The sequence below is a fragment of the Hydractinia symbiolongicarpus genome, chromosome 2 (genome assembly GCF_029227915.1).
Source record: "Hydractinia symbiolongicarpus strain clone_291-10 chromosome 2, HSymV2.1, whole genome shotgun sequence".
NCBI classification, from domain to species: domain Eukaryota; kingdom Metazoa; phylum Cnidaria; class Hydrozoa; order Anthoathecata; family Hydractiniidae; genus Hydractinia; species Hydractinia symbiolongicarpus.
The window spans coordinates 35,845,758-35,870,336 of record NC_079876.1 but is presented as its reverse complement, the minus strand read 5'-3'; the positions used below and the strand labels follow the sequence as shown (position 1 = coordinate 35,870,336).

Genomic DNA, 24,579 nt, shown 5'->3' with positions numbered 1-24,579 from the left:
AGAATATTATGTCGAGGAATATCTAATAATATACATTTTTATTTACCTCTATTCAAACATTTTGAAATAAAATGTAAAAATACGGATTTTCGTTCGAATTGAATTTGGTTGTAAGACATTCTTATCTTGAATAGAAGGCGAATAAAAAATGAATTGAAGTGAAGCGGAAAAAATTTAACTGACAAAAATAATTATTTTAAAATCGCATTCATATTTACGCATTTTTTGAAAGAGCTTAAATTTAAATATATCGAAGAAAAAAAAGCAGATAAAGGCAGGTTAATGCACATAATTTCTTAAAACTACACCCGAAAATTAATAATTGTTAATCAAATCAAAATTAAAAGCACTGCTAAGTGCAGGTGCGAAACGTTGCAGTGCTATGTACAGGTATCACATTAAACACATTTACATATAAGAAAGCCACATCGTAAAATTTCATAATTTGTCCAACTTCTAAAACGATGACAAATGCATTGACACAAAGCAGTCATGCAAAGGAAACACTAAAACAAATAATCGCTTTTAGCACCGCACTACTCATTCAAGCCACAAAATAAACAATTAAAATTTGCACCCATATAGAACTGGATTTCCAAACGTAAAACCTAGGATATACATCTAATAACTAAAATTAGGATGTAAATATTAGAAGTATTAAAAAGCAAACTATAAAATATTATATATAAAAAAACATTATAACCAACAAGATCTTCCCTGAAGTTTAGTAAGTTTAAGTTCTCACTTAAATTAGATACAAAAGGGTCTGTTTTGACATGTCTCGGGGGACGAAGACAGGATATGAAGCTTTTTGTCAGCTCTAAATTGATAATGAACACAAAATTCAGGGAAGGTTATACGTTTATAAAAATCACTAAAACATTTATAAAAACTAAAATAATTTTTTCTATCAAAACACAGCTAAGGAAAAAAAAAGTGGCAAATGGTGACAAAGCCAAAAAAAACCTTGACAATGGATTGACGAGTTGGAATCGACATCAAAGTTCACCTTGACAATGGATTGACGAAATGGTAACCACATGAAAGTTCACCTTGACAATGGATCGACGAGGTGGAATCCATATGAAAGTTCACCTTGACAATGGATTGCAAGGTGGAATCCACATGAACGTTCAGTTAGTGCGTTAAGCACTATATGTTCTTCCATTTTGACCTGACTGCTTGTTCGTCTTCTTGGGAGTAGTAAATTCGCCTTGCGTTCGAGTATTCTTTCCACTTGTCCGGTTTGTTTTTGATGACGTTTGTTTAGATTCGTGCGAGGATGACTTACCGGAAGCAGATGGTCTGCCGGCTGCTTTTTCTTGGTCCGGAGATCGATTAGATGCACCGGGGAGAGAATGTGTAGATGAACTAGCGTTCTAGAAATATGAAAATTTTTCATATATAAACATTGTAAATAAATATATGCAAACCACAATAATTCACTGCTTAAAAAGTTTTCTTTGTGGTAATAGGGTTTTTATTATTAAACTATGATGAAGGTAACAATTCATTTTTACCATCCGTTTCTTTCTGGGAGAAAAACCTCGTCGATGGTCTGATCTTGTCGATTCTTTCTTGTATTCGGTTAAGGATAGGGGCGGAAAATCGCCGACATGTTGTTGCTCGGCAAATTCACGTCGTTTTTTGGGTGGTGTGTTTGCTACTTGGAACTGCTGGGCAAAACTGGTGAAACTCTAGAACAGTAATACATGTGAATCGAACTTCTTTACTCACCATTAACATTGTCATACAGTTAGTTTTTAATATGCTTCAGTAGTTCTTTTATGGTACGAGATAAAATTACATAAAAAATTCAAGAAAGAGAAATCTATTTACAAACTTACAAACTGCTGGTCCGGAGTTAGATTGTTGGACCGGTGTGGACCTTCAGACATTCCACCTTGAGAATTGTTTGAAGCCAATACTTCAGGAGCCTGAATTTTTGATGATGGATGTGCTTTCAATACGTGAGTCACTGTTGTTGCAGACGTGTTACATTCAGATTGCAGAGGTTCCAATAGGGTAGGGAATAATTGATTTAATTGGCTATAAGAGAAACTTAAGAGCGAATCGTCAATTGGAAATTGTTGTGTGGATTTAATGACTGGTTTAGGTCTATGAAGTATGTCTGAGAGAGGAATGGCTAAATCAGTTTTCGATTTATGAAGTGGACCTGCCCATGCGTTGTTATGCTTTAACTCATTGGAATTATACATGGTTTGCTTCGTCTTGTCTGCATTGCTTCGACTACCGTTCCTTTCAGATCCCTTGACATTACGCTCGGAGCCAGGAGCTTTGTTAAAAGATGCTTTATCCTCTTTTCTGCTTGGACAATCTGCTTTCCGATGGCCCATTTTGCCACAGTTGAAACATTTTATATGGTCATCAGGACCAACATTCTAAATTATATAACAGATTGATAATTTTACATAACAACCACACAAGCTTGGATGAAACAGAAGTGAGAATTTAAAAGAAGAAACTTTTGCGATAATTTACCACATTTTGAAAGTATGCCAAGTTGTTTAACCACGTATTGTTTAGCCCACAAAATCATACAAGTAAATAAAAAAAATTTACATGCACGTAAAAAATACAACACTAATCATATTCTAATTTTCAGTATCAAATTTTGATTATATTGTTCAAACCGCGAAAATTTACTGCCATAAGGTTTACAAACCTCTCTAATGCGCGAAAATTTATTCCTGTGAGAAGTTCTTAAAATATTTAGCCGCAAAATTTCTTTGTTGTAATTAAAGCTTTGTGTAATCTAAACTACTTCATTATAAACGCTATCATCTACAGACCGCATGGCCTTTTCCTCATATTTTCTTAGCTATATTTTTTTATTTAAGTCTGACATCAATGATCCAACACACACCCTTTTCCCTCTAGCATCTCTCTTCGGTGTATTTCTTCTTGTCTCAACCGATTTATTCTCATCGCCTTTAACCAATTCCTCTTCTCGCTTAAAAAAAAACGACAACATTAATTTTTTAATTTTCTGTCTGTCTGTCTGCCTGTGAGCCACAGTACTAACCCCATCCAGTCTTGTCAAACTATAACAATGTAACTTCGAAACTGGATAGGGTATTAACTTTCTGCATGTCCCTTTCGTAGCTCTATCTACTTTCACTTTTCTTTCTTTCTTTTGCTTATTCAACTAAGCCTTGAAATTTGTTATTTTTATCACAATCTGAAATACACTTGAATAGAAAGTCGAAGCAACTGCTGCTTTACCAGCATCTCTTTTTTTTTTGAAGACGTTCCAAATTTCTTAATACAGTCTGGATCTCATTACTGGAAAATAGATATATCAATAGGCGTCTATTCTTCATAGTCGATAGATGTAATAACTATTTACAAACAGATTTTTTAACATGGGTTACTGAACGTCTACCTAAATAATTTCCAATTTAAAAAAACAACAAGCAAACCAGTCCATACTTCACTATCTCTACGCTTTCGCATGTCTCTTTCAGCAGCAAATTTTTCTGCACAGTTTGAAGCCTGGTGTCCTATTTTACCACAACGCCGACATAACCTAAAAACAAAAACAGACAGTGAGCCACGTCGAGTCTTGGTGAACCACGTGGAGTCTTGGTGATCATACCTATGGCTAATAAAAGTGACAGAAAATCATTGCTCGTTTAAAAGATAATTATTCGATAAAACTTTTAAACAGAGCTAATGAATATAATGGCAGCGCATTTGTGATCATGTTGTAGGTTCGAATATTTGCCCAAGCTCAGTTTAAACGCAATATTTTAGCCTGCTTCATGTCGGAATGAGAAAAAGTGGTTAGGATGGAATCATCGAGAGCATTAAACTTTTACGAACATTACATTGTAGGTGGACCCCCCTTGTTCTATTTTTGAGTAATCAGTGGAGTGGCTGGAAAATTTTTCTTATACTTTATTGCACATATGTTCGTGCTTGCAAAAACATTTTTGTGAAAACAATGAAAAGATGCAAGCTCCTTCCTTGTTTTTATATTTCTAATTACATAGTTTCTTTATAAACTTATAGAAATAAATTCTCATTTGATCCCCAACCGGAAAATTTGACTCAATAAAGTATGTCTCTCACACATAAAAATAATAACACAGAGAAATATCTACCTTTCTTTCGGCACGTCTTTATTACCAGTCAATGCGACTGCATCAAATAGATACAACTGTTTAACTAATATGTCTCCTTCTGGCAACGTTTGCTGGGAGTTGCCGAATCTTGATCGTGCGTAGGAGAAGCAGGATAATATATACTTGTACATGCTTCTTCTCACCCCTGCTCCAAGATTGTGGTTTAAATTAAATGGATCTAAAAAAAAACAATATGTTTTTTTTATTATGCTCGATAAATTCACAAACTGGAACATTTCACTCACTCACCGTAAGTAACATTTCAAATTTTTTAGTTCTTAAATAATAGATATCAGGTTGTGTTAGTTTTTTAACACATGAAAATAAAAATGAATAACGACTAAAGGTTGGTCAATATGGCAGAGAATTGCTACGATACGATTGGAGAAGTGTCATTTTTTATTATAAAACCTATTACCCTCATAATGCGCTCCATAAAAAAGAGGCACAAGTCCTTCTTGAGTGTATATCTGTCTTGTAAAGAATTATAAAGAAAATATGGTTCTTGTGGCTTTTCGTTACAAATAAGCTGAATTCTGTAGTTCATATGCCCTTTATTGATTTTTCCTTGAGATTTAAAAGAATTTCATTACTTTACGACTCCAACTTAATTGTGCTTAAGCCTTTACTTTTATAGTCAATAAATTCGATAAAAAGAGTACCTTCTATAGCTATCGATGAGTGCGTCCAAGATTTTTCAAACTTCGAGAGTTTTTTATGCTGCTTGATTGCGATCACATTTCTGTTAAAATCAAACTTTTCCATGTAGAATCGAAATAAGCCAATCCACAATTCGCCAACAGATTGATTATTCTTTCCATAGCCAGCCCAAACATCTTTCTATGATAACAAATAAATAAAATCAAGGATACATTTATATTTCTAACATTCTTAATTTTAAGCGAAACTACGTAGAAACAACTGGGACATAATTTTTTAAAACTTTGCACAAACTTGCAAATGAGTGAGATATTGTGGGAAAACTAATTACTATTTTTTCAGATTTAATTTTTTTTAATTATTTGAATAAAATACCTGTTATTAATTACGTTAATCTCTTTAATAATAGCCGTATTCCGTCTGTCTGTCTCTGCGCGGACCCCCCGCTGAGTTAGAAAATGATGTTACGGAAACACGAATATAAAATGCGATATATTTTTATTCACTTTGTTGCGGCAGGTTGATATAAAGGACGGGCGATCCCGTGGATTTTTCCACGGGCGATGACTAGTTTCTTTAATAATAGCCGTCGTCTGTCTGTCTGTGTGTCCGCGAAAGCCGTGTCCCGTAACGGAAACACAAAATTTTTAAAATGCGCATCAATACCAAATGCGATATATTTTTGTCCACTTTGTTGCAACGGGTTAATTTAAAGGACGGGCGACCCCGTGGATTTTTCCACGGGTTAACGACTAGTCTCTATTATAATAGCCGTATTTCTCTGCGTCTCTGCGCGGACCCCCCGCTGAGTTAGAAAATGATGTTACGGAAACACGAATATCAAATGCGATATATTTTTATCCACTTTGTTGCGACGGGTGAATATAATGGACGGGCGAACCCGTGGATTTTTCCACGGGCAACGACTAGTCTCTTTAATAATAGCCGTATTTTGTCTGTCTTTGCGCCGCCCCCCCGTTGAGTTAGAAAATCGTGCTACGGAAACACGAATATCAAATGCGATATATTTTTATCCACTTTGTTGCCACGGGTAAATTTAAAGGACGGGCGAACCCGTGGATTTTTCCACGGGCTACCGACTATAAATTACCCGTATACGTCTGTCTGTCTGTCACGCAAAATGGTAGCTAGCTGCGACGGGCGAACCCGTGGATTTTTCCACGGGCTAACGACTAGTCTCTTTAATAATAGCCGCCGTCTGTCCGCGGAAGACGCGTCCTATTAAGTTATGTTATAAATTACAATTAAGAAAACTACAAGTATGTTCTTAATTATGTTAATTATGTCATAAATCATAATTAGGAAAAGTATCAGTAGGTTTTTAATTATGTTAATTATGTCATAAATCATAATTAGGAAAAGTATCAGTAGGTTTTTAATTATGTTAATTATGTCATAAATCATAATTAGGAAAAGTATCAGTAGGTTTTTAATTATGTTAATTATGTCATAAATCATAATTAGGAAAAGTATCAGTAGGTTTTTAATTATGTTAATTATGATATAAATCATGATTAGAAAAACTACCAGTATAAAACATATTTTTCGAATTAACTATGTTTCTTAGATTTTGTCCACTGATGTTTTTGTACAAATAATGGAATTTTGGTGATCAAGTCGGTAAAAACTCTGAGCTCTCAACAACAATTTTTATATATAACTTATATTTTAAAAAAATACCATTGATGTAAAAATAAATAAATAATTAAAAAAAAAACCATTGTAAACAACTACGGCCACCACTTGGTCCAAATACTGGATAACATGAAGATGCCGTTCAGAAAAATTGTTTGTATTTTCCTTGGTTTCTATAAAACATCCTTTTCAGAAATGTGGCTAACTCGAATATTGTATACACACATTTCGTCAACATTTTTTTCCATTAAAAAGATCTCTTTAGATGGACTGTTTGTAAGTCATGCAAAACGTTCACACGTCAATATATCTTCCTTGTGAAAACAGCAAACACATTTTGTCTAAATGTTTACTTGTTTATTATCACGCAAATCAATAAAATAATTCATATTGCTATCACGCTGGAATTAATACATGCAAAATTTTCTGTCACTGCACAAAAATTAATCTACAGAAATAGTAGTAAGAACTCACAAGTTTACTAATATCCTTAAAATACCACGTGTTCCATCCTTCTGTGAGATGTTCTGGCTTCTTCCCTGTATACAATTCCTGTAACACGGGGATAACAGGTGGCTCACAATGTTGGAGATAATAAAGTACAAGCAAAATATGCGCATATGAAGAAAGGCTACCACGTGAAGCATCTCCAATTTCGCAAATCTAAATGTTAAAAAACATATTCAGTTTTACCACAGGTCAGACATATTTTGACGACTTATAAAGCCAAATCACATAAAAATTAAAAAAAATTAGAAAAATTATTATGTATAAAATTTATATTTTATAGAAAGTTTTAAAGTAATAAAGAAGTCTATACAGGCCGTGTTTTTTTTAAAAAAGTTTATCATTTCTGCGAACATTATTTTTTATTTTTCAGAAAAATTAATTGCCACCAATTGTATTTTTATCCCCTTTTAAGGTACAATGCAGTTTGGTTAAATTAGCCAAATCAAATTTTCTGAAAATAGTAGAAACTCCACATTTTTTACCCTTTTTATTATGCAAAAAAATTTTTAAGCTATTACTCCATGCTTAACTAACTTAAACTCTAAAGAATCACCCACCTTTGCATACGTTTTCATGCAATAACCAAGTATTCGGACTCTCTTGTCTATTTTAGAGTAAGTTCGCAACATCTGGGAGTTGTCCAAAGCTAAGCAGTTGTACAAACTAATATCTCCCTCAAGCTTATGTGATGGGATAGTAAATTTGACAATCGGTACTTTCGCAGATTTGATATACATGACCTTTTCATAATGTAGACTTTTGTTTAGTGCTCTGGAAACTTGAACAACCATATTGGGATAATCGAGATATGGTGGAGGCTCCTTCTCTTCAAAACGCAAACAAACATCCATGTCGGAGCCATCGAAACCAAAACCATTCCTCGATGAGCCAAACAAGCTCAAGCGACAGTCAGCTGCAAATAAGAAATGGCTATAAAATGTCATAGATGATCAAATTGACAATGTCCATTAAGACAGTTACATCCATTTATAACTAACTAAAAACCATGTAAAACCTACTTACTTCGGAAATGTCTTTTTAGATGATTCTCCATATCGTTTAAAACTATAGCTCGAAATTTCATATCTTCTTCAGTCATCTGGCAAGACATCATAACATCCTCACAAACTTTGTCCATGATCAATCGGAACTTTTTAGTTAAGGGAGGCAGCTCTCGCATTATAGTGTACAAACATGGACACTTTGTGTAGGTATGTCCTTCATTTAGACATTCAGAACACATCAATGCAACTTTACCTGAAGTAAAATATCTTGGTAAAAGCTGAAAAGAAGGAGAAGGAGCTATACAATCTATCACAAGTGATTTTTCATCTTCGTGGTTTTTGTTAGCATCGTCAGCGTCATTGTCCTCGATAAGCAGTTTGTCAACCATTTCTGACACATTCTGTGGTAAAGAATCAGAAGTATCTTCAATTTCTATCAGCTCTTTAGACTCTTGCAACACTTCACTGGTAGCTAAATATTCATTGCCTTGTTTTTCTTTGCCACTGAATTGCTGATTTTTATTAAGGTTGTCGTCATCGTAGTCTTCGCTCTCAACAACAACATCGCTGTCTGAATCCTTACTTGAACTTTCTTCGTCCTCCTCACTGTTTTCTTTTTTATTGTTTAAATGTTGAGGAGCTTCACCTTTTACACTGCTACTCAAGTCTACATTGGTTTCTGGAATGTCTCGCTTTCGCTTTAGTTCTTTCTCGTTTACAGCTATATATAAAAAAAAACATAATAGAATATTTACTTGGCAAAAAATACAGGAAATTAATTCTATAAGAGGAACAAAAATTACTTTTTGGTGGTGTGTAGCAGGAAAAATACTTCCAAGTCTTTTCCATACTTTGTATCATGTTATTTAAAACTAAAACATAACAGAAAATAAGGAAGTAAAATAAGACAAAGATAAAATTAAATTTTTTTAATATATGGAAAAGCATAAATAGTTTCTATGCTTCAACCAGTTTTGTTTTTATACAGTTATAAGATGAGATGATGAACATACATCAGTTGCTGGCTTTAACCACAATAACAATAAATTCTTACTTGCTGTTGAACAAAGAGTGCTTGCAACATTATCTTTTACGAATGGATCTAAACAAAAAAAATTGACATTAAATTGAAATTAAATTCATTGGGTGAAATGTATTTCCCAGAATTTCTGAAATTTGCAAAATATGAATAGATTCGAGCATGTGCAGTTCTTATTTGAACTGTGTGGTAATGGTTGTAAAAAACGTAAAATCGTACATCTGCTCTAGTAAAAGATAATAAATTAAAACTCAGGAAAATGAAAATAAAACTGTATCAATGCAGAAGAGGAGCATGAAGGATTTTTTTTCAAACACAGGTTAAACACAGACAACAAAAATAAAATTTTAGGCACATCCCAAGCAAAAATTTAAGTTTTTTCTCGAACTACGGTAAATTTACAACAGCAAATTCCAAATTTTAATAAATATTACATGTAGAAATTAACCAGCGCTTTATTAGGCGGTATGTTGAGCTTAAAAAATAGATAATCATTTTTGGGACCCAACTGCAAAATTTAATTTATGTGAATATTTAAAATAGAGGATAAACTACAAAAAAGATTGGTCCCAATAAAGTACATGACTACAAATTTTATGGCAACAAAATCATGCTGTCTGCTACCTAACAACTCTCACCTTCAATTGCCACCCTTCTGCTATTGTTGAACTGTCTACGTTGCTTTGACATTGGAGATACTTGCTGTATGTTAATAACCAATGCTTTAAAATGGAACCTAACAAGGTAGTACCTGCAAAAAAATCATATTTATTAAATCATAAATCTTGGAAAAACTTTATAACATTATCAAAATAGTCAGTTTGTAAAATTGTTTGTTTCTCTTTGGATCTTGATTTTCACGGCTGCAAATAACACTTCTTGACCCTGTGTAACACAGGGTGTTGGTCTACATGATATGCATGTTTGTAAAATATGACTCCTGGAAATTTGATTTCTCAAATTATGCTAAATTTTTATGAGATACATTTAGACCCTAAGATCGTGGAATAACACTGCACACAATTAGTGTAAATCAGCTAAGTAATGTGTAAATGGATCTCGTGGAAAGAAATGCAATCAGGATCCATTCACTGGAGATTAGGGACACCCAAACAAAAAATAATCCATTCAAAATAATCTTTGACTGTTGGAGAAGAACATCTTCTTTGATCTGACACTCGCATAAAAAAACTTCTGCAAATATCCTGCCTTCATAAAGTATAATTTCTAACAATTTGGTTATCCACCAGGCCTTCGGTATCACACTCCATAAAAATTTATGCTTGAAGGTAGAATGACAGAAAATACATTATAAGTAATTTCTTTTATGAAAATCCCTGTCTTGGTTGTCTATTTATTCTGCAAATTTAACTCAGTCAAAACTCTTTCAAAGCATTAAACGTTCTAATCATTTGTGTAATTTGAATTTATTGTGATTTCCAAATATTTATAAAGTTATATTTATATGGCTGCTTTTAAACACTTTAAAACGCGATTAAAGGTTCTAGAGGAGATATACAACCATCTGAATAGAGTAAAATATTTAACACTTAAATTTTACACCAGTATATGAAAGTATGACAAAGTTTATGGAGGTATAGTTGAATACTACGACGAATTTGGAGGGCTAACAGTGACTACCAACTTTCCCTTTACACAGCAGGGGTTGACTCACAATTGTGGTGATGTGACTTGTTTGTTTACACTATAGGAGCTGGAAGCAAAAAATTACCTAAATAAATCATTTAACAACCATCCAAGACTATTAGTGTTCTTACTTCTCCAAGATTCAAGCTAAAAGTACACACAGAACTATAAACATCATTTTATTCAATAAATTTACTGGATATAATAGAAGAAAATCTATCAGTAGGAATACACTGTGTTTAATTTAAGATGGTGTCAAGGTTAAAAAAATTTTCACTATTTTTAAATATGGGTTGAAAGGTTGCATGAGTAAATTCTGTTACTTTAAAAAATGGTATCGAGCTTTCGCAAGCAAACGTATTCTAAATAAGAATTTATACCTCATTTGTGGTGATAGTGGAGTTTTTTTCTTTAACTGTGTCAACAATTTTACCTTTTTCTCCCTTACTTCCAGTAACCTGTTTGTTAAAATAATACATATTTATATAATTGGAACCTGACCTAGAAAGGCTCTTGTTATGTTTATACTGGAACAAACTTTCCACTGTTAGGGTGTTCTCCACCATATGTACTTATTAACATACAGTTAGTCAAGGAGAGAGAATGGTTAGCAACATTATCAATGGGCAATAAACGATTAAAGCAAAAGGATTTTTTTAAGTTTTTAATTTCATAGAATTTTTTTTTGTGTGTGTGAATTTGTGCAAGTGCATGCCTGATTGGTTTGTTGTTGAGATTTCTTTGCTGATAACTGATACAACAATTTAGATAATATAATCTCGAAATTAAAACTGAAATTTAAAAACAGTTTTATAATATGAAGTAAAGCGACATGTTGATGTTCAAACATACACACAAGATTTAAACTGTTGAATATAGCTTGCTTTCAACTCTTAAGGCTGTTTTCCACTTCAAGGAATTTTCCACGAAACCAAACGGCTGAATTAAAATGTTCACATCACGTGAAAATTTTCTTGTCGGTTCCATTCCGAGCAAAGTAGAATCGAGTTCAACTTTTTTTTGCGTTAAGTAAAGAAACGACAGGTAGAACATTTTTAGGCAATCAGATTATTATATTTCGCGAGATTTGCACAAAGTGTGTTTACTTTCTGTATTGAAATGTGCGCAATATTTTGAAGTGGAAATTTTCGTTCCGCGGAAGATTTTCATTAAGTGGAAAACAGCCTTTAGTTATACATTCACATGAAACATCTTTTTTCATAGTCAACACACCAAGGTAACCATTTTGAAAGAACCTAAACTTTCAGAGTTAAAAATTCTGTTTTTTCTATGAAGTATTCTTTCTATATACACTGAAAAATACATCAATACCTTAATGATTGGCAAAACAGGTGGTACACTTTGCTGTAAATAATGGATCACCATCAAGGAAAAACAATATGGAGATAAACCACAAAGCCTTGGGTCGTCAAATTTACAAAGCTATAACATATAAGAAATCTTATCTTAGTTACTTGATTACAATTTATTTCAGATTTTTTAAACTTGACTTGTTTAATATTGATGTTACCTTTGCCCAAAGTTTAAAAAATGAACACAGTGATTTTGCTCTGTCATCCAGCTCCACGTAACTTTTGAGAAGATCTGATGTATGGAAGCCCTGTAAAAATTAAATTACAGATACATAGTTGCACTGTCATCATCATCAGCATCATTCTTGGCTTAACGTCTGTTTTCCATGGTAGCATAGGTTGGTAGGGGTATATTAATGACCCTCTTCCAATCTGATCTAAGCTTAACTTCCTCTGTCTCAAGTCTGTCCTCATAACCTCCTGCCAATTCTCTTTCGATCTGCCTGTGTGCTTTGCTGTAAAAATTCAAAACAACATCTCTGCTGCAGAAAACAATCTGTTACTCATGTAGGACGCTTAAAAAAACATAACCTTGCTGATGGTTCTTAACCACACTATGATAAACACTAATCAAAAATATTGATTGGTTGACTTCAGTCGCATGCCAGTGTTGCAATAATTTGTTCCATTAACTCCTTAGTCGCTTGATCAATTGCCTCTGTTAGTTCAAGTTGATAAATATAGTAGATGCAAAAGGCAATTAACTTACATTTGAATAATTGGAGTAGATACAGCAGTGAAGTCCACTAAAATATATCAAAAAATACATATATTATCTGAAAAATTCAATACTTTAAAAATCCCTTTCTTTCGTTTTACTTGTCAGAGGAAGGGAGTTTGGTTAAAGTACAGATTAATAAATAATGATTTTTTTTAACGCAATATTTATATGTATTATATAATATAACTGTTTCGTCTATCTATACCAAGAAATATTACCTGAGGTCAAAAGTACGAGGTCAATCTGCTCAAGGTTAATAATTCTTGGATGAGATAGATAAAACAGTTTATATTGCATTTATTAAAAAATACCTATTTTAATTGTGTTTATAAAAACCAGGATTATTTCCTTCTGACAAGGCTGTAAAAGTCATGTTTTGGTAAAAAAAAATTCGATTTGAATTTCACTATCGAACATGAATTTAAAATTATCAACATTTCTTGATGATGAATTGGATGTAGTGCTTGTGCTATTTCACAAACTCTGACATTTTCTTGCTGCTTACTCTAAGCCGTGTCATATGATTTTAAACTTTCGATGTTTTTGAGACCACTTCATTGAGAAACATAAACATAGATAGACGTCTTTGTTCAGAAGTGTTGAAATGGCTGGTTTTCTGGCAAAGTGATTTCAGATTTTGGATTTACTGCAACTTAAGTTTTTAACTCTGTAAAAAATTAGATGCAACGTGAGAAAACTTTTCCCAATTGCATTTTTAGCCAAAGGCCAATTGAAATACCAAAGGTTTTTAAATCTAGGCTGAAACAAAAGCTAGATAAAACAGTTACTAATTTCTTTCACTTGTGTGTGGCTGGTTACTAATATTTCGTAAAGCCTGACAGGACAATGGTCGGTGCTTGTAGCAATGTGACTATCCAGGCGAATTTGATAACAAACAAATTAGCGTTAAATTTTAACGTTATATCGCTACAAAGTACAAAAGAAATAATGCTAATTAACGCTAGAAAAAGCCCACTTTAATGTGATAGCGTTAACATGAGATAACACTATAGCGTTAATTATCATTGCAAAATAGCGCTGATGTAGGCTAATAAGATTTTGAAATTCCATGTTCTCAGATGCCTGGAAACAGCCTTTCCCAGTGCGTTTTCTTCTAAAACATCGCCCGAAGACTTCACTCACTTCTACGCTGCATTTATTTCCAACTTGTTCAAATAATGTTAAAATATTTTTTGATTTAACTTTATTTGTTTTCAAAGACTCAACGCAATATTTTGAATTATGTGACATGACTTTTCACTACACGTAACTCACTTTCGCTACATTAACAAATTTCACATCTCAAATAGAACGTGTTCTTTCAAATAAAAACAAAGAACATTCAAATAGTTGATTTCAAAGTTGCGTAATAATATAACTTGCGTAATAATATAAGTTACGTAATAATGACAAAGCATTTAGTTTGTTGAGTTTGAATAGTGTAAATCTGAGCTGAACTTTTTTGGTTACCGGCAGAGTGGTAAGGATTGCTAAAACTTTCTTAATCAAGACATGGCATAGAAGGCAGACAGCAACAATTCTGAAAAGCACATTAAACTAAAAATTTCAAAAATATTAATAGAAATCTTGTAAAGTCTCTAGTGAATAGAGAGTGAATAGTGTAGTTTTGATGTTTCCTGGCATTTATCAACATCAGAATTTTTAAATTAAACATGCTCTTCAAGTACATTGTAGCTTTTTCAAAATCTTCCATTCGGAAGAAGAAAGCTAATTTCGATTGGAAAGAAGCCGTTTACCGGCCTCTATTTACACTAGCTAACACCCTGGACACTTTGTGTCCTTAAAAATGTGTCATCATCATCATCATCATTCTCAGCTAAACGTCCGTTTTCCATGTTAGCGTGGGTTGGACGGGGTATATTAATGACCCTTTTCCAATCTGATCTAGACTGTGTTAGAACTAAACTGAATTTCCTCTGTATCAAATCTGTCCTTATAACCTCCTACCAAGTCTTTCTCGGTCTGCCTTTGGGCTTTGCCCCAGGAACTATCAAGTCTCTACACTTACTTACCCAATTATCCTCTTCCATTCTTTCCAAGTGCCCCAGCCAATTCAATCATCTTATCTGGATAACATCTTTAATTCTACGGAGACTTAGCCTGCTTCTTAGCTCATCGGAACTCTTTCTGTCTCTCAGACTGGCGTTACACATCCACCTAACCATTCTCATATCATTCCTATCTAAACTGTCAAGATCTTCCTGCTTCACTGCCCATGTCTCACTACCGTACAACATAACACTTCTTACACAGGCCTCATACAACCTACCTTTTAATTCAATTGACAAGACTCTGCTACAGTCAACAAAGGAAGTATACCTCTCTGAACTTTTTCCAAGCAGAACCTATCCTGCAAGTAACACTTCTTCGAACACCCCTTCACTGCCCAACATATCACCTAAGTTACAGAAGTTCTCAAATATCTCTAACGAGCCACTGTAGTACATCATTAAAGCTGGAAATACTTCATTTTCTATAATCTCACCTTTGCAACGCTTGAATACAAACTGCATGTCAGCTTAACCTTCCACTGCACTTCTTATGTACCCATGCTTGCAAGTCTGACAAAAAATTGAGTTACTGTGAAGGGGAAAATGCTAACAGCAGGAACCAGGTTCTTTAATCTAGGGTTTGTAAAAGATAAAATTAGAAACTCACATCCAGCATAAATAGACATTTACCTTTCTATGTCTGTAAACCTGAGACATGGGAACCTCAAATGGAATGTATCCTCCACATCGCAAAACTGCCCTGCAAAAAAAAATTTTTTTTTTTTTATATTACCCATAATGGGTAGTAATTTGCAAAGATCTCTAGGAAAATCGACCAGTTCTCTTTTCGTATTAAAAAATACGAAATACGGAAATTTCGTATTAAAAAATGGATTTCGTAACAAATTTTGTATTTTTTAAAAATAGAAAATATGAAATTTGTATTTTATAGAAATAGAAATACGAATTTTATTTTTTTAAAATAACATTTTGTATTTTTAAAAATGTTGTGTATCAATCGAGTGGCTGAATAAACTAAATAGAAAAATTACTCAATTTTACAAGTTTGTTTTTAATAGTTTTTTAATTGACCAAATGATTTCAGAGGGACGTTTTTTCATCACTTTAGAATGATATACAGCAACTCTAAAGCTTCGCAGAGACGTTTTCTCATCATTTTAAAATGAAATACGGCAAATTTAGAGAGTCGCAAAGACGTTTCCTCGTTATTTTAAGATGATATACAGCAACCCTAAAGCTTCGCAGGGATGTCTTCTCGTCATTTTAAGATGATACATAAAGCAACTTTAAAGCTTTGCAGGGATGTTTTCTCATCATTTTAGAATGAAACACTGCAACTTTTTGGAGCTTCCAGGGACGTTTTCTTCCGATTTTAAAATGAAATACGGCAAAAACCACATTTAAAAATCATTTCAGAATAGTTTCAAAAATGTTTCAAAATCGTTTCAGAATAGTTTCAATTTGTATTAAAAATGAAATGATCTCGGACACGATGCCTAATCAGACATTACATTTTAAGTCTTTGTATTTTAAATCTACAGCATACTTTTAGAAATACGCATATTTTTGAAAATACAAAATTCGTATTTAAAAATACGAAATTCATATTTATAAAAATATGCGTATTTTTAAAAATACGAAATACGGAATTCTATTGTTTTAAAAATACGAATTAAAAATAGAAGCTGCTGATATTCCTAGAAAGCATCACATTTTATTACAATAGAAAACAGGAAAAATGTTAAAAAAATTGAAAACAAATCTTTTGCTTTTCTTTCCCTTCCAATTACAATATCAAACTCACTTCTTTGTTTCTTTAAAGTTTCTGCTATTTGAATATATATCGAAGCTGTTGTGGAGACCGGTATCTTGCTGTGTACTATTTCCTAAACAGAGATATAGGTTTTCGAATGTTGAAGTAAACGATTGTGTGTTAAAAATTTGTAAACCAACACTCAACTAAATGTTTAGATGCATAGAACAAATTAGTTTCAATAAACAGCATATACATATTGTGTACTGTAAATGCAGGATTTTTTACCAAGGTTTGTAGATTTTTTTTAAAAATAGGTTTCTATAGTTGATTGGAATAAATTATTATGGAATAAAGAAATCAAATAACAAAATATGTTAACCAGTTTAGGAGTAGTAGTAAGCCTGAAGCCTTTGTTTCTTTAGAAATATTCCAATCACAAATTAGTTTTAAGGTTTTAAACCAAAAAAACAAAATAAATAGAGAAGAAAAAACAACTAAAAATTTTTTACTTGAGGATCATACTGAACGTCGATATCTATATCTGCATCATGAAAGCCTATTCCAGTGTGTGCAGAACCGTACAAACGACAAAATATGCCTAAAAATTAAAAAAATATATATATCTAACAACATTTTGGTGTACCTAAAAACTAAAGAACTTTTGACTAAAGTAGTGATTATTGTGAGTGGCATGTAAGAAAAAGGCAGGCAGATTGAAATATCTGTGAAAGTTAAAACATATATTTTTATGTGTTTGAGAATAAGAAGATGCAAGCATTTGTCAACTTTTAGAGATATCCGTACTTTTAAATCCAGCTTTTTTCAAACAGTCTTCAACTTTCGAGCAAATCTTCTGACGTAACAGCAACTCGTCTTTTGCCAGGACATGAGCATTGACAGTATCTTTTATAAATTGGGATAAAGTAGTTTCAACATTTGTTACAGCATGCGGAATTCTCTGTAAGTACTTGATCTTGTTGTAGCAGGCTTTCTAAATCAATGACTTATTTGTTTAAGATATTATTAGTTAGCTTCAAAAATAATCCCATCAGATATTTAAAAACCTATATAATTTTCGTACAAGACTAATTCACTTTATATGGATCAAATTAGAATTGTAACCCAAACCTATATTGTAAAATCCGTTGAAACAGAAATACAAGAACAACATATAATTTGCATATGAACAACAGTACTCAAAATATAAATTACCGCTTCACGCTTGTGCTTTGAATTTCTCCAGTGGTTCATACAGTCTTTTAAACCTTTGATTTGTTTGGTGCAGACACAACATAGAAATTCATAATTTTGAGGATTGGATTCCTAGTATCAAATGTTATAAAAATACAGGCTGCATCAGGTAAAGTTGAATAATGGTGTGTCACAAACCACACTTTAAAGATTTGTTTTCATCTGGTGTTAATTTGTGTCAATTTGTGTTAATTTGTGTATTTCTTAACACCTCATGGAAACGTTGAGATAATTAGCAAATAATTTTTCATATTTTAATGTAAATTCATGCTTAACACACTTTTATGTAAAAAATTGAGAATATTTTGCTGGCCAAATACTATTTATACAAACACTTTTTTTCAAAATGGCCGACAAAAAAAGTTTATCATTATAAAATCAAAATTAATCGTTCCAGAAGATGGTGATATACTTATTGCCACAGACTCAAAATCTACTGCATTTTCCAGGATATAACCCACAGGTTATAAGTTGATTTTTAGGATTTGCAATGTAGGTGCGGGTTAAGGAAAAGGTTTCTTTTTTAAACATAAACACAGCACATTGTATTTCATTCCATTTAAAAGTTTTTTTTTTACATACAATCTTCTGGTTAACAAGATGCAGGTAAAGAAAAACACACATATTGAAATTTTATGCAAGTTATACAAAGGTATGGGCTATCTGATGGTTTGGGGTTTGTAGTTCATGGGTTGCGGGTTATATGACGTATGGGTTATAGACTGGAAAATACGGAAGGTCAGTTTTTCTTTTTCGATTTTGATTTCTTCTTTCAGTTTAGCACATGAAAATACATAAATGTCCTTGTCTATGTTAAGCAAATATTTATGAAATTTGAAAGTCCATGAAAAAATAACTTTATGTTTCAGGGGGAAGACAAAATGCAACAAAGCAAAATAAACATCCAAAATATAAGGTTAGAAACTGCACCTACAGATTTATTGTAGCATAAAATGAACTCTTCACTTTCTAAATCTTCTAAACCAGTCTCAGTTACACTAAAAAAACAATTAGCTAGATAAAGACATTGTAACAGCTGTCTATTTAATTTTTAATTCTGTATTGCAAAATTTTCATTCTAAAATAAATGCATTTAAAAAAATTAGGAAGCTCCTTGAACAGATGTCTAAAATTTATACACTTGCAATAAGAGAAAATTTCTTTAAAAAATTATAATACATTTAACTTACAATAAATCCCCGCTGGACATTTTTCTCACATACATCTTGGAATCTAAAAGACGAGGTTTGCATATAAATTGAAAAATTTGGATTATCTAAAAATCTGTGAAAATAAGCCCCATATAAAACAAAATTAGATTCCAATCCATTGGCATGCTGCGAATATGGGATAATCGTAAAACATCAATTTCCAAAGTGCTGTCTTTGGTGATTACATTTTTCGCTGCCTAACCTGATTATAATTTATATGTTACCAGCAAGAAAGTGTTTATCAGATTTGAAAATTTAACTTTACCACCTTGAGAATGAATCTGAATTTAGTTATCATGTCAAAACAAGATACTTGTGTTTTTCACTAACATGCACAAAATCTTTTTTAACAAAAATTGTTTTCTGCGCAGTCAATATACTATTTTGCAATATTAATTAGAAATATTATAACACAGGATAGTGTTACGACAACAACAAAGTCTAGAATTTGGTCGGAAACACTGCAGTAGTATTTAGGAAATATCAAAAAAGAATTACCTAGCTATATCCTGTTCTAAATTTAATTTTTGTATGTTAATTTTATTAATTTAAAATTAATAAAAGCAAGGTATATAAAATTATGCTGGCTAAACATTTCATCCTATTTTGTGCATACTTAATCCCACGCTTTACATTTTGCGCGTGCGATCGTAACCTCTCATAGCAAGCCCTGCTAGCCATGTAAAATGTGCACATCTATCTATATCTCTGAACTTTGAAACGTTATATTTGCACTATATGTAAATAATTGTAAGAATAATAGCACTTTATTTTCTCATGTTTACGATAGCCACACTTGACATAGTTTTGATACCTTACCACCCCACACTTGTCCCTCACACCCAGACTTGCCAGGCGTATTTTATTCACTGCTTAACAATTATGCCACCAAAAATTTTGGTCAAATAAATCATGTCAATGACCATAAAACAATATATGATGCATAAGTTTGCATCAAAAAATGGCTATGGACAGACAGAAAGAATTGTAATACAACTCCCTTCTAAGTATAGCTACACTTTGCTTCTTGTTGCTAGTAACATTAATAAAAGGACTGTCTGCGACTTATGTGCGGCTATTCAATTTTGTTTTGATTTTATATTTAGTTAATTTTAGTAATATACCAGGGTTCGAAATATATATAAAAATTAATCTTTGAAAAATTTTTTGCCAAAAGGTTTATGTTGAGCAAAATACGACGTTGTTTAACTTTCTAGCAAAATATGGCATTATATACAATCAGGCTACACATTTTGAGTAGTTTGCGTTACAAATCATAAACAACATCCACTGTTTTCTCTTCTATTAGGTGTTTAAGTAAGTCTATTTCAGCTGATAGTCAGGAAATAAAAGTCATTGTTACAAAGGTGTGTAAATAAAGCCAAAATATGCAAAGTACCAAATGCTGAAGCAAACTAATTGGGGAACAGCTCTTAAAATTAGAATTTTTTTACGTTGGCAATAAGGCTGCCATTGTGAGATACATTTTAACTTATTTGCGTCCGCAAAATTTTTAATAGTAAACTTTTTCAGCTAGCAATACTTTTCATCATTCATCTTTTATAGGGCTAGACCTCTCATTAATTCCATGCATTGATCTCGTAAGACAATGACAAAAGGGAATAGAGTACAAGTCTTACTGACATACCTTCCAGATGGCGAATTTCATTAGGTCAATAGTTCACTGCCAGCTGGCCTTTTTATGTTTCGAGATGAACTCATTAGGCTGTATATCGCAGAGGTCGCTGGTGACATGCTTTAAAAATGCTTGTTACAGCCACAGTTAAAAAAAGCCACAGTTAACATAAAGCAAAACTGTACAGAAGACCTAATTTTTAGAGTCTTTACAGAACATCTCCCCTCACAAAATTGAGGGTAAGGCTGACTATTTGCCTGCTGTGTCGTGTGGAAGAAAGAACTTCTGGACTTCTTTTTAATACAATATACAATTTTTCCGATTATTACTATTAGGAATCGAATGGCACCACAGTATTTTTGTTGCCTTAATGATTTTAGTTAGCGATAATGGCCTAATTTACTGAAAATTGAATGTAATTAATTTGTAGTTGCAAGGAGTGGGAGTGGTAGGTTAAATAAAACTAAAATTATTGTTTTTTAAAAATTTCACAACAAAATTATGTCGGCTTTATTTTTTGCCGACACAACTACGGTATCCTCATATTTTACATCGGCAATAATGCCGGCAGTGCTAATTGCTGACGCTAATTTTAAGGGCTGGGGAAGCAACAAAACTTTATCTAGGCAGATGTTGCAGAAATATATTTTAAATACCTTTTCTTATATTTTGCTTCTTAACAGAAAAACGGGAGTCCCCAGTTCAATACAGCAGTTAGAACATGTCATTTTACGGCAGACACAATACCCTGTAAGTCTGAATTGGTAGCTATACATGCTCCTTAAAGTATTCTCCTGGTTAGAATGTTGCTTGCTACAACTTTAGGTTGAGAGAAAACATGGACCTTACATGGTTAAACTTTCACAGAGTAATCTTTAATTAAACAAGACTAATGCTAAAAAGAAACTTACCTAAAACTACACAACATGACAGGTTTGAAGTAAGAAAACATATTTGAGAGATGTGACTGCGTGAACATCATTTTTCCCTCAAATTATAATGGCTACCCTGGAGAATACGGACCCGTAATACACCTTTACGATAATTCAATTGTACATGCGTTGCTATGGCTCTCTTTGAAATTTTCTGAATTGGTTCATAAGAAAAATGTAACTTTTCTTTACATTATATTTCATGAGAATCTTCTTAAGGCAATTCTTTATAATTTCAATGTTGACTTTTCCCATTCTTATCAGACTCTTGGATCCATACTCTTGGTCTGATAAATCCTCCCACTGTGTCCACCAAATCTTTTGGCTCAAATTCTATTCAACTACAGTCCATTCATTCATGGAATTTTGTCCAAAATGCTCTCCCTTTTACTCAATTAGTCTCTCTCACCCCACGGCATCTTGTCATAGCCTATGGCTAATAATGCTCGTCTCTTTGACAGTATTAGCCCTATTCAAAAATTTGTAACCTCATCTTAACCAACAATGTAAAGCTTACCATTGCAAAAATAAGCTTTTTCTATTCTATTCTCCATTCTTTTGCAATATTTGAAGGAAGGAGGCAAAAAACATGTTTTTATAAAAAGTTTGTTAGGAGCAAAACGAGTTTTCTCCAGTTTTTAATTTCCTTCATATCAATTTCTTTTATATTTTCAAGAAAAGTTAATAATAATAAGATAGAACATATGTGTACTGTTCATTAAAAACAAAATGCGGCAAGAAAAGTTATCGTGAAAGAAAGTGTTTTCTCGTTCATAAGCTCTTTTAAAAGTGTGATGTTTACCTCCTCCAATTTAAAAAAAAAGCTGCGAAGGAGTGTTAGTTTTCCCGGATTATTGTAAAGGTGTATTGGCTTAAAAGCATCACGTGACATTTGCCGACGGGAATAATTGCCTATTCATAGCAAAAAATAATATGTTAGCATCTTTGACAACATATCTGAATTAAATTATCATTGTTAGAAGACCAGATATATATTTGAAGTTTTTGATGAAAAGTATGTCAAGATCATACTGTATTGAGGGGCCTTCGAAAATTCTTTTCAGGCCCTGTTACCAGGATCTCGCTGCTCTCCACCCTCTTTTAGCCGATTTTCGTCCTGAAAATTCACACATTCGGATAAATCTTGGAAGGCTCATGGGCGTGTTTTGTAGATGAAAGATATTGGAATTGATGACAAGAGGAATTATGCATGGAACAACAAAGAATTTTCAGGCCACAAACAATTTTTGAAATTTCTTTATCCTTAGTGGATTTTTTTCATACCTCAGAGCCCCTCCGCCCCCCCCCCCCCCTTAGCAACGATATCCCGCGCTGACAGGGCCTAAAATTTTTTCGAAGGTCCCTAAGGGGCGGTTAACAAACAGTTTTCGTCTTTGTTAACGGCAAATTGCCCGCTAGACTTGGAAACCCCCTCCCCAAAGCCCCTTAACGACTTGCCAATTTCCCCTACGTTAGTTTTCGCCTCTGTTAACGGCAAATTTGCCGTTAAATAGAATTTTTTTCCCCCTCCGCGCTTTACGGAACAATCTTTGTGGAGAATTATATGAACACGAGATACATTTTTTAGCAACCAATTCTAGATTATGGCGAATTTTTACTGTGGAAACATTTTCAAATTTGTTGAATTTTTTTCATTTTCCTTAAAAGAAACAAAACAGGTGAGAAAGTGAAATTTGTCTCCATTTTTATATTTTTAACGGACATTGCATTACCCCTCCCAATTTGCCGTTAATGGAGACGAAAACTGTTTGTAGACGGCCCCGAAAAGATATTGGTGTTGGGATTAAAATCAAAGCCTGATTTCCCATAGTCATGGTATCCGGTTATAACGGGCTGTGCATAACTGCCTACACACACACAAACCACACATTTAAACTAACAAGCTTAAAATTTGAATGGTCTAAAATTTTAAACATCATCACCAGAGCCAGCTGTGAAAAATATCCTATGGAATCAAATAAGCGTTTGTATTGTTTAGCCTTATACAGTCAACCCCGATCTCAATCAATTACACTCCAAGCTGAAGTTAGAAGAGTAGAAAGCATGAAGCTACAATTGATTAATTACCTAACTGCCACTTACTTTCGTTTTCATCAGAAAATGTCAGCCGAGCGCAGCCATGGCATGGCCATCATTTATGCCTTTGTACTTAGTTTCATCGGGAAAAAATGCGGTAGATTTTTGGGGGCGGTGCGCTATTCTGAATGGGGCGTTAAGATGGGCGAGGAGGGAGGAAGAAAGGGGGCTTTATAAAAAACATATTTTGTTATCCGGCAGGAATGACGATGCATACCAGTGTCATTATAATTTTTGAGCATTTACTATTAAGGGACCACGTTTATCGCGGGAAGGATTTTCTTTGTTTTTGGGGAATTGATTTTAGCAGTTGGTTGATTCGGAAAGAATAGCTAGTGTAGGGAGTCACTATAGCAAGGAGATGAGCTGGTTTAAAAATGAAATCAACAAACTGTATAGCACCGTGTCGCCACCGGTGGCAGCAACTCGCGGCGCTCTTGCTGATCGACTACAGAGTGTGCGAGATACCGTTGCATTCTACTACAACAAGGCAAAGGAACAAATTTCGGGACGCTTCACGACGAGGTCGAAGAGAAAGCAAGGGAAGACTACTACGACGTGGAGGATATCCAAGATGAATATCGGGCGATTGAAGACCTCAAGCACATGTTCCCTCGAGAGAAAAAGGAAGCCACAGGTGTTGAGGATGTTCAGCACATATTCGATGAAATGATATCCAAATGGTGGAAGTCGGAAATCGGTCAAGACATGGGTGTTTAACAAGAATTTGAACCAACCACTAACGGATTCGATTATGCAAAAAAATTACACCTCATATTGACAAGCGTGTTAATGTCGTGTACAGCTTCAGTTGTGATATTTATAAAGGTGGAGGTGGTGTGTCTGATTACCACAAAGCTAAGAGCTCCAGGTCACTATCAACCATCGCCGAAATTGAAGCCTTT

The 24,579-nt window shown here is 33.3% G+C and overlaps 1 protein-coding gene across 3 annotated transcripts in view; it reads right to left on the bottom strand.

Moving 5' to 3' along the window:
- Nucleotides 1-828: 828 nt before the first annotated feature.
- LOC130630738 (terminal uridylyltransferase 4-like) overlaps nucleotides 829-24,579 on the bottom strand; it is a 38,510-nt gene continuing 14,759 nt past the window's right edge. Inside the window, exons 2-27 of one of the 3 annotated variants that reach the window (XR_008982113.1) lie at nucleotides 18,989-19,031; nucleotides 18,733-18,796; nucleotides 17,760-17,870; nucleotides 17,352-17,538; nucleotides 17,057-17,145; nucleotides 16,596-16,677; nucleotides 15,461-15,530; nucleotides 12,747-12,783; nucleotides 12,196-12,285; nucleotides 11,997-12,107; nucleotides 11,045-11,122; nucleotides 10,750-10,811; nucleotides 9,656-9,768; nucleotides 9,033-9,080; nucleotides 8,782-8,850; nucleotides 7,998-8,699; nucleotides 7,532-7,887; nucleotides 6,939-7,127; nucleotides 4,811-4,988; nucleotides 4,128-4,326; nucleotides 3,454-3,550; nucleotides 2,888-2,974; nucleotides 1,848-2,402; nucleotides 1,521-1,697; nucleotides 1,053-1,379; nucleotides 829-1,009 (exon numbers count right to left, since the gene is read on the bottom strand). Coding sequence is in view for 2 of the 3 variants with exons in the window: in XM_057444335.1 (XP_057300318.1) it covers nucleotides 1,146-1,379; nucleotides 1,521-1,697; nucleotides 1,848-2,402; nucleotides 2,888-2,974; nucleotides 3,454-3,550; nucleotides 4,128-4,326; nucleotides 4,811-4,988; nucleotides 6,939-7,127; nucleotides 7,532-7,887; nucleotides 7,998-8,699; nucleotides 8,782-8,850; nucleotides 9,033-9,080; nucleotides 9,656-9,768; nucleotides 10,750-10,811; nucleotides 11,045-11,122; nucleotides 11,997-12,107; nucleotides 12,196-12,285; nucleotides 12,747-12,783; nucleotides 15,461-15,530; nucleotides 16,596-16,677; nucleotides 17,057-17,145; nucleotides 17,352-17,538; nucleotides 17,760-17,870; nucleotides 18,733-18,796; nucleotides 18,989-19,031 (4,028 nt within the window). In the remaining variant the exon portion in view is untranslated. Of the gene's footprint in view, nucleotides 1,380-1,520; nucleotides 1,698-1,847; nucleotides 2,403-2,887; nucleotides 2,975-3,453; nucleotides 3,551-4,127; nucleotides 4,327-4,810; nucleotides 4,989-6,938; nucleotides 7,128-7,531; nucleotides 7,888-7,997; nucleotides 8,700-8,781; nucleotides 8,851-9,032; nucleotides 9,081-9,655; nucleotides 9,769-10,749; nucleotides 10,812-11,044; nucleotides 11,123-11,996; nucleotides 12,108-12,195; nucleotides 12,286-12,746; nucleotides 12,784-15,460; nucleotides 15,531-16,595; nucleotides 16,678-17,056; nucleotides 17,146-17,351; nucleotides 17,539-17,759; nucleotides 17,871-18,732; nucleotides 18,797-18,988; nucleotides 19,032-23,680; nucleotides 23,770-24,579 lie in introns of those variants that run through there. The other 2 variants (XM_057444336.1, XM_057444335.1) reach the window with 2 other exon arrangements.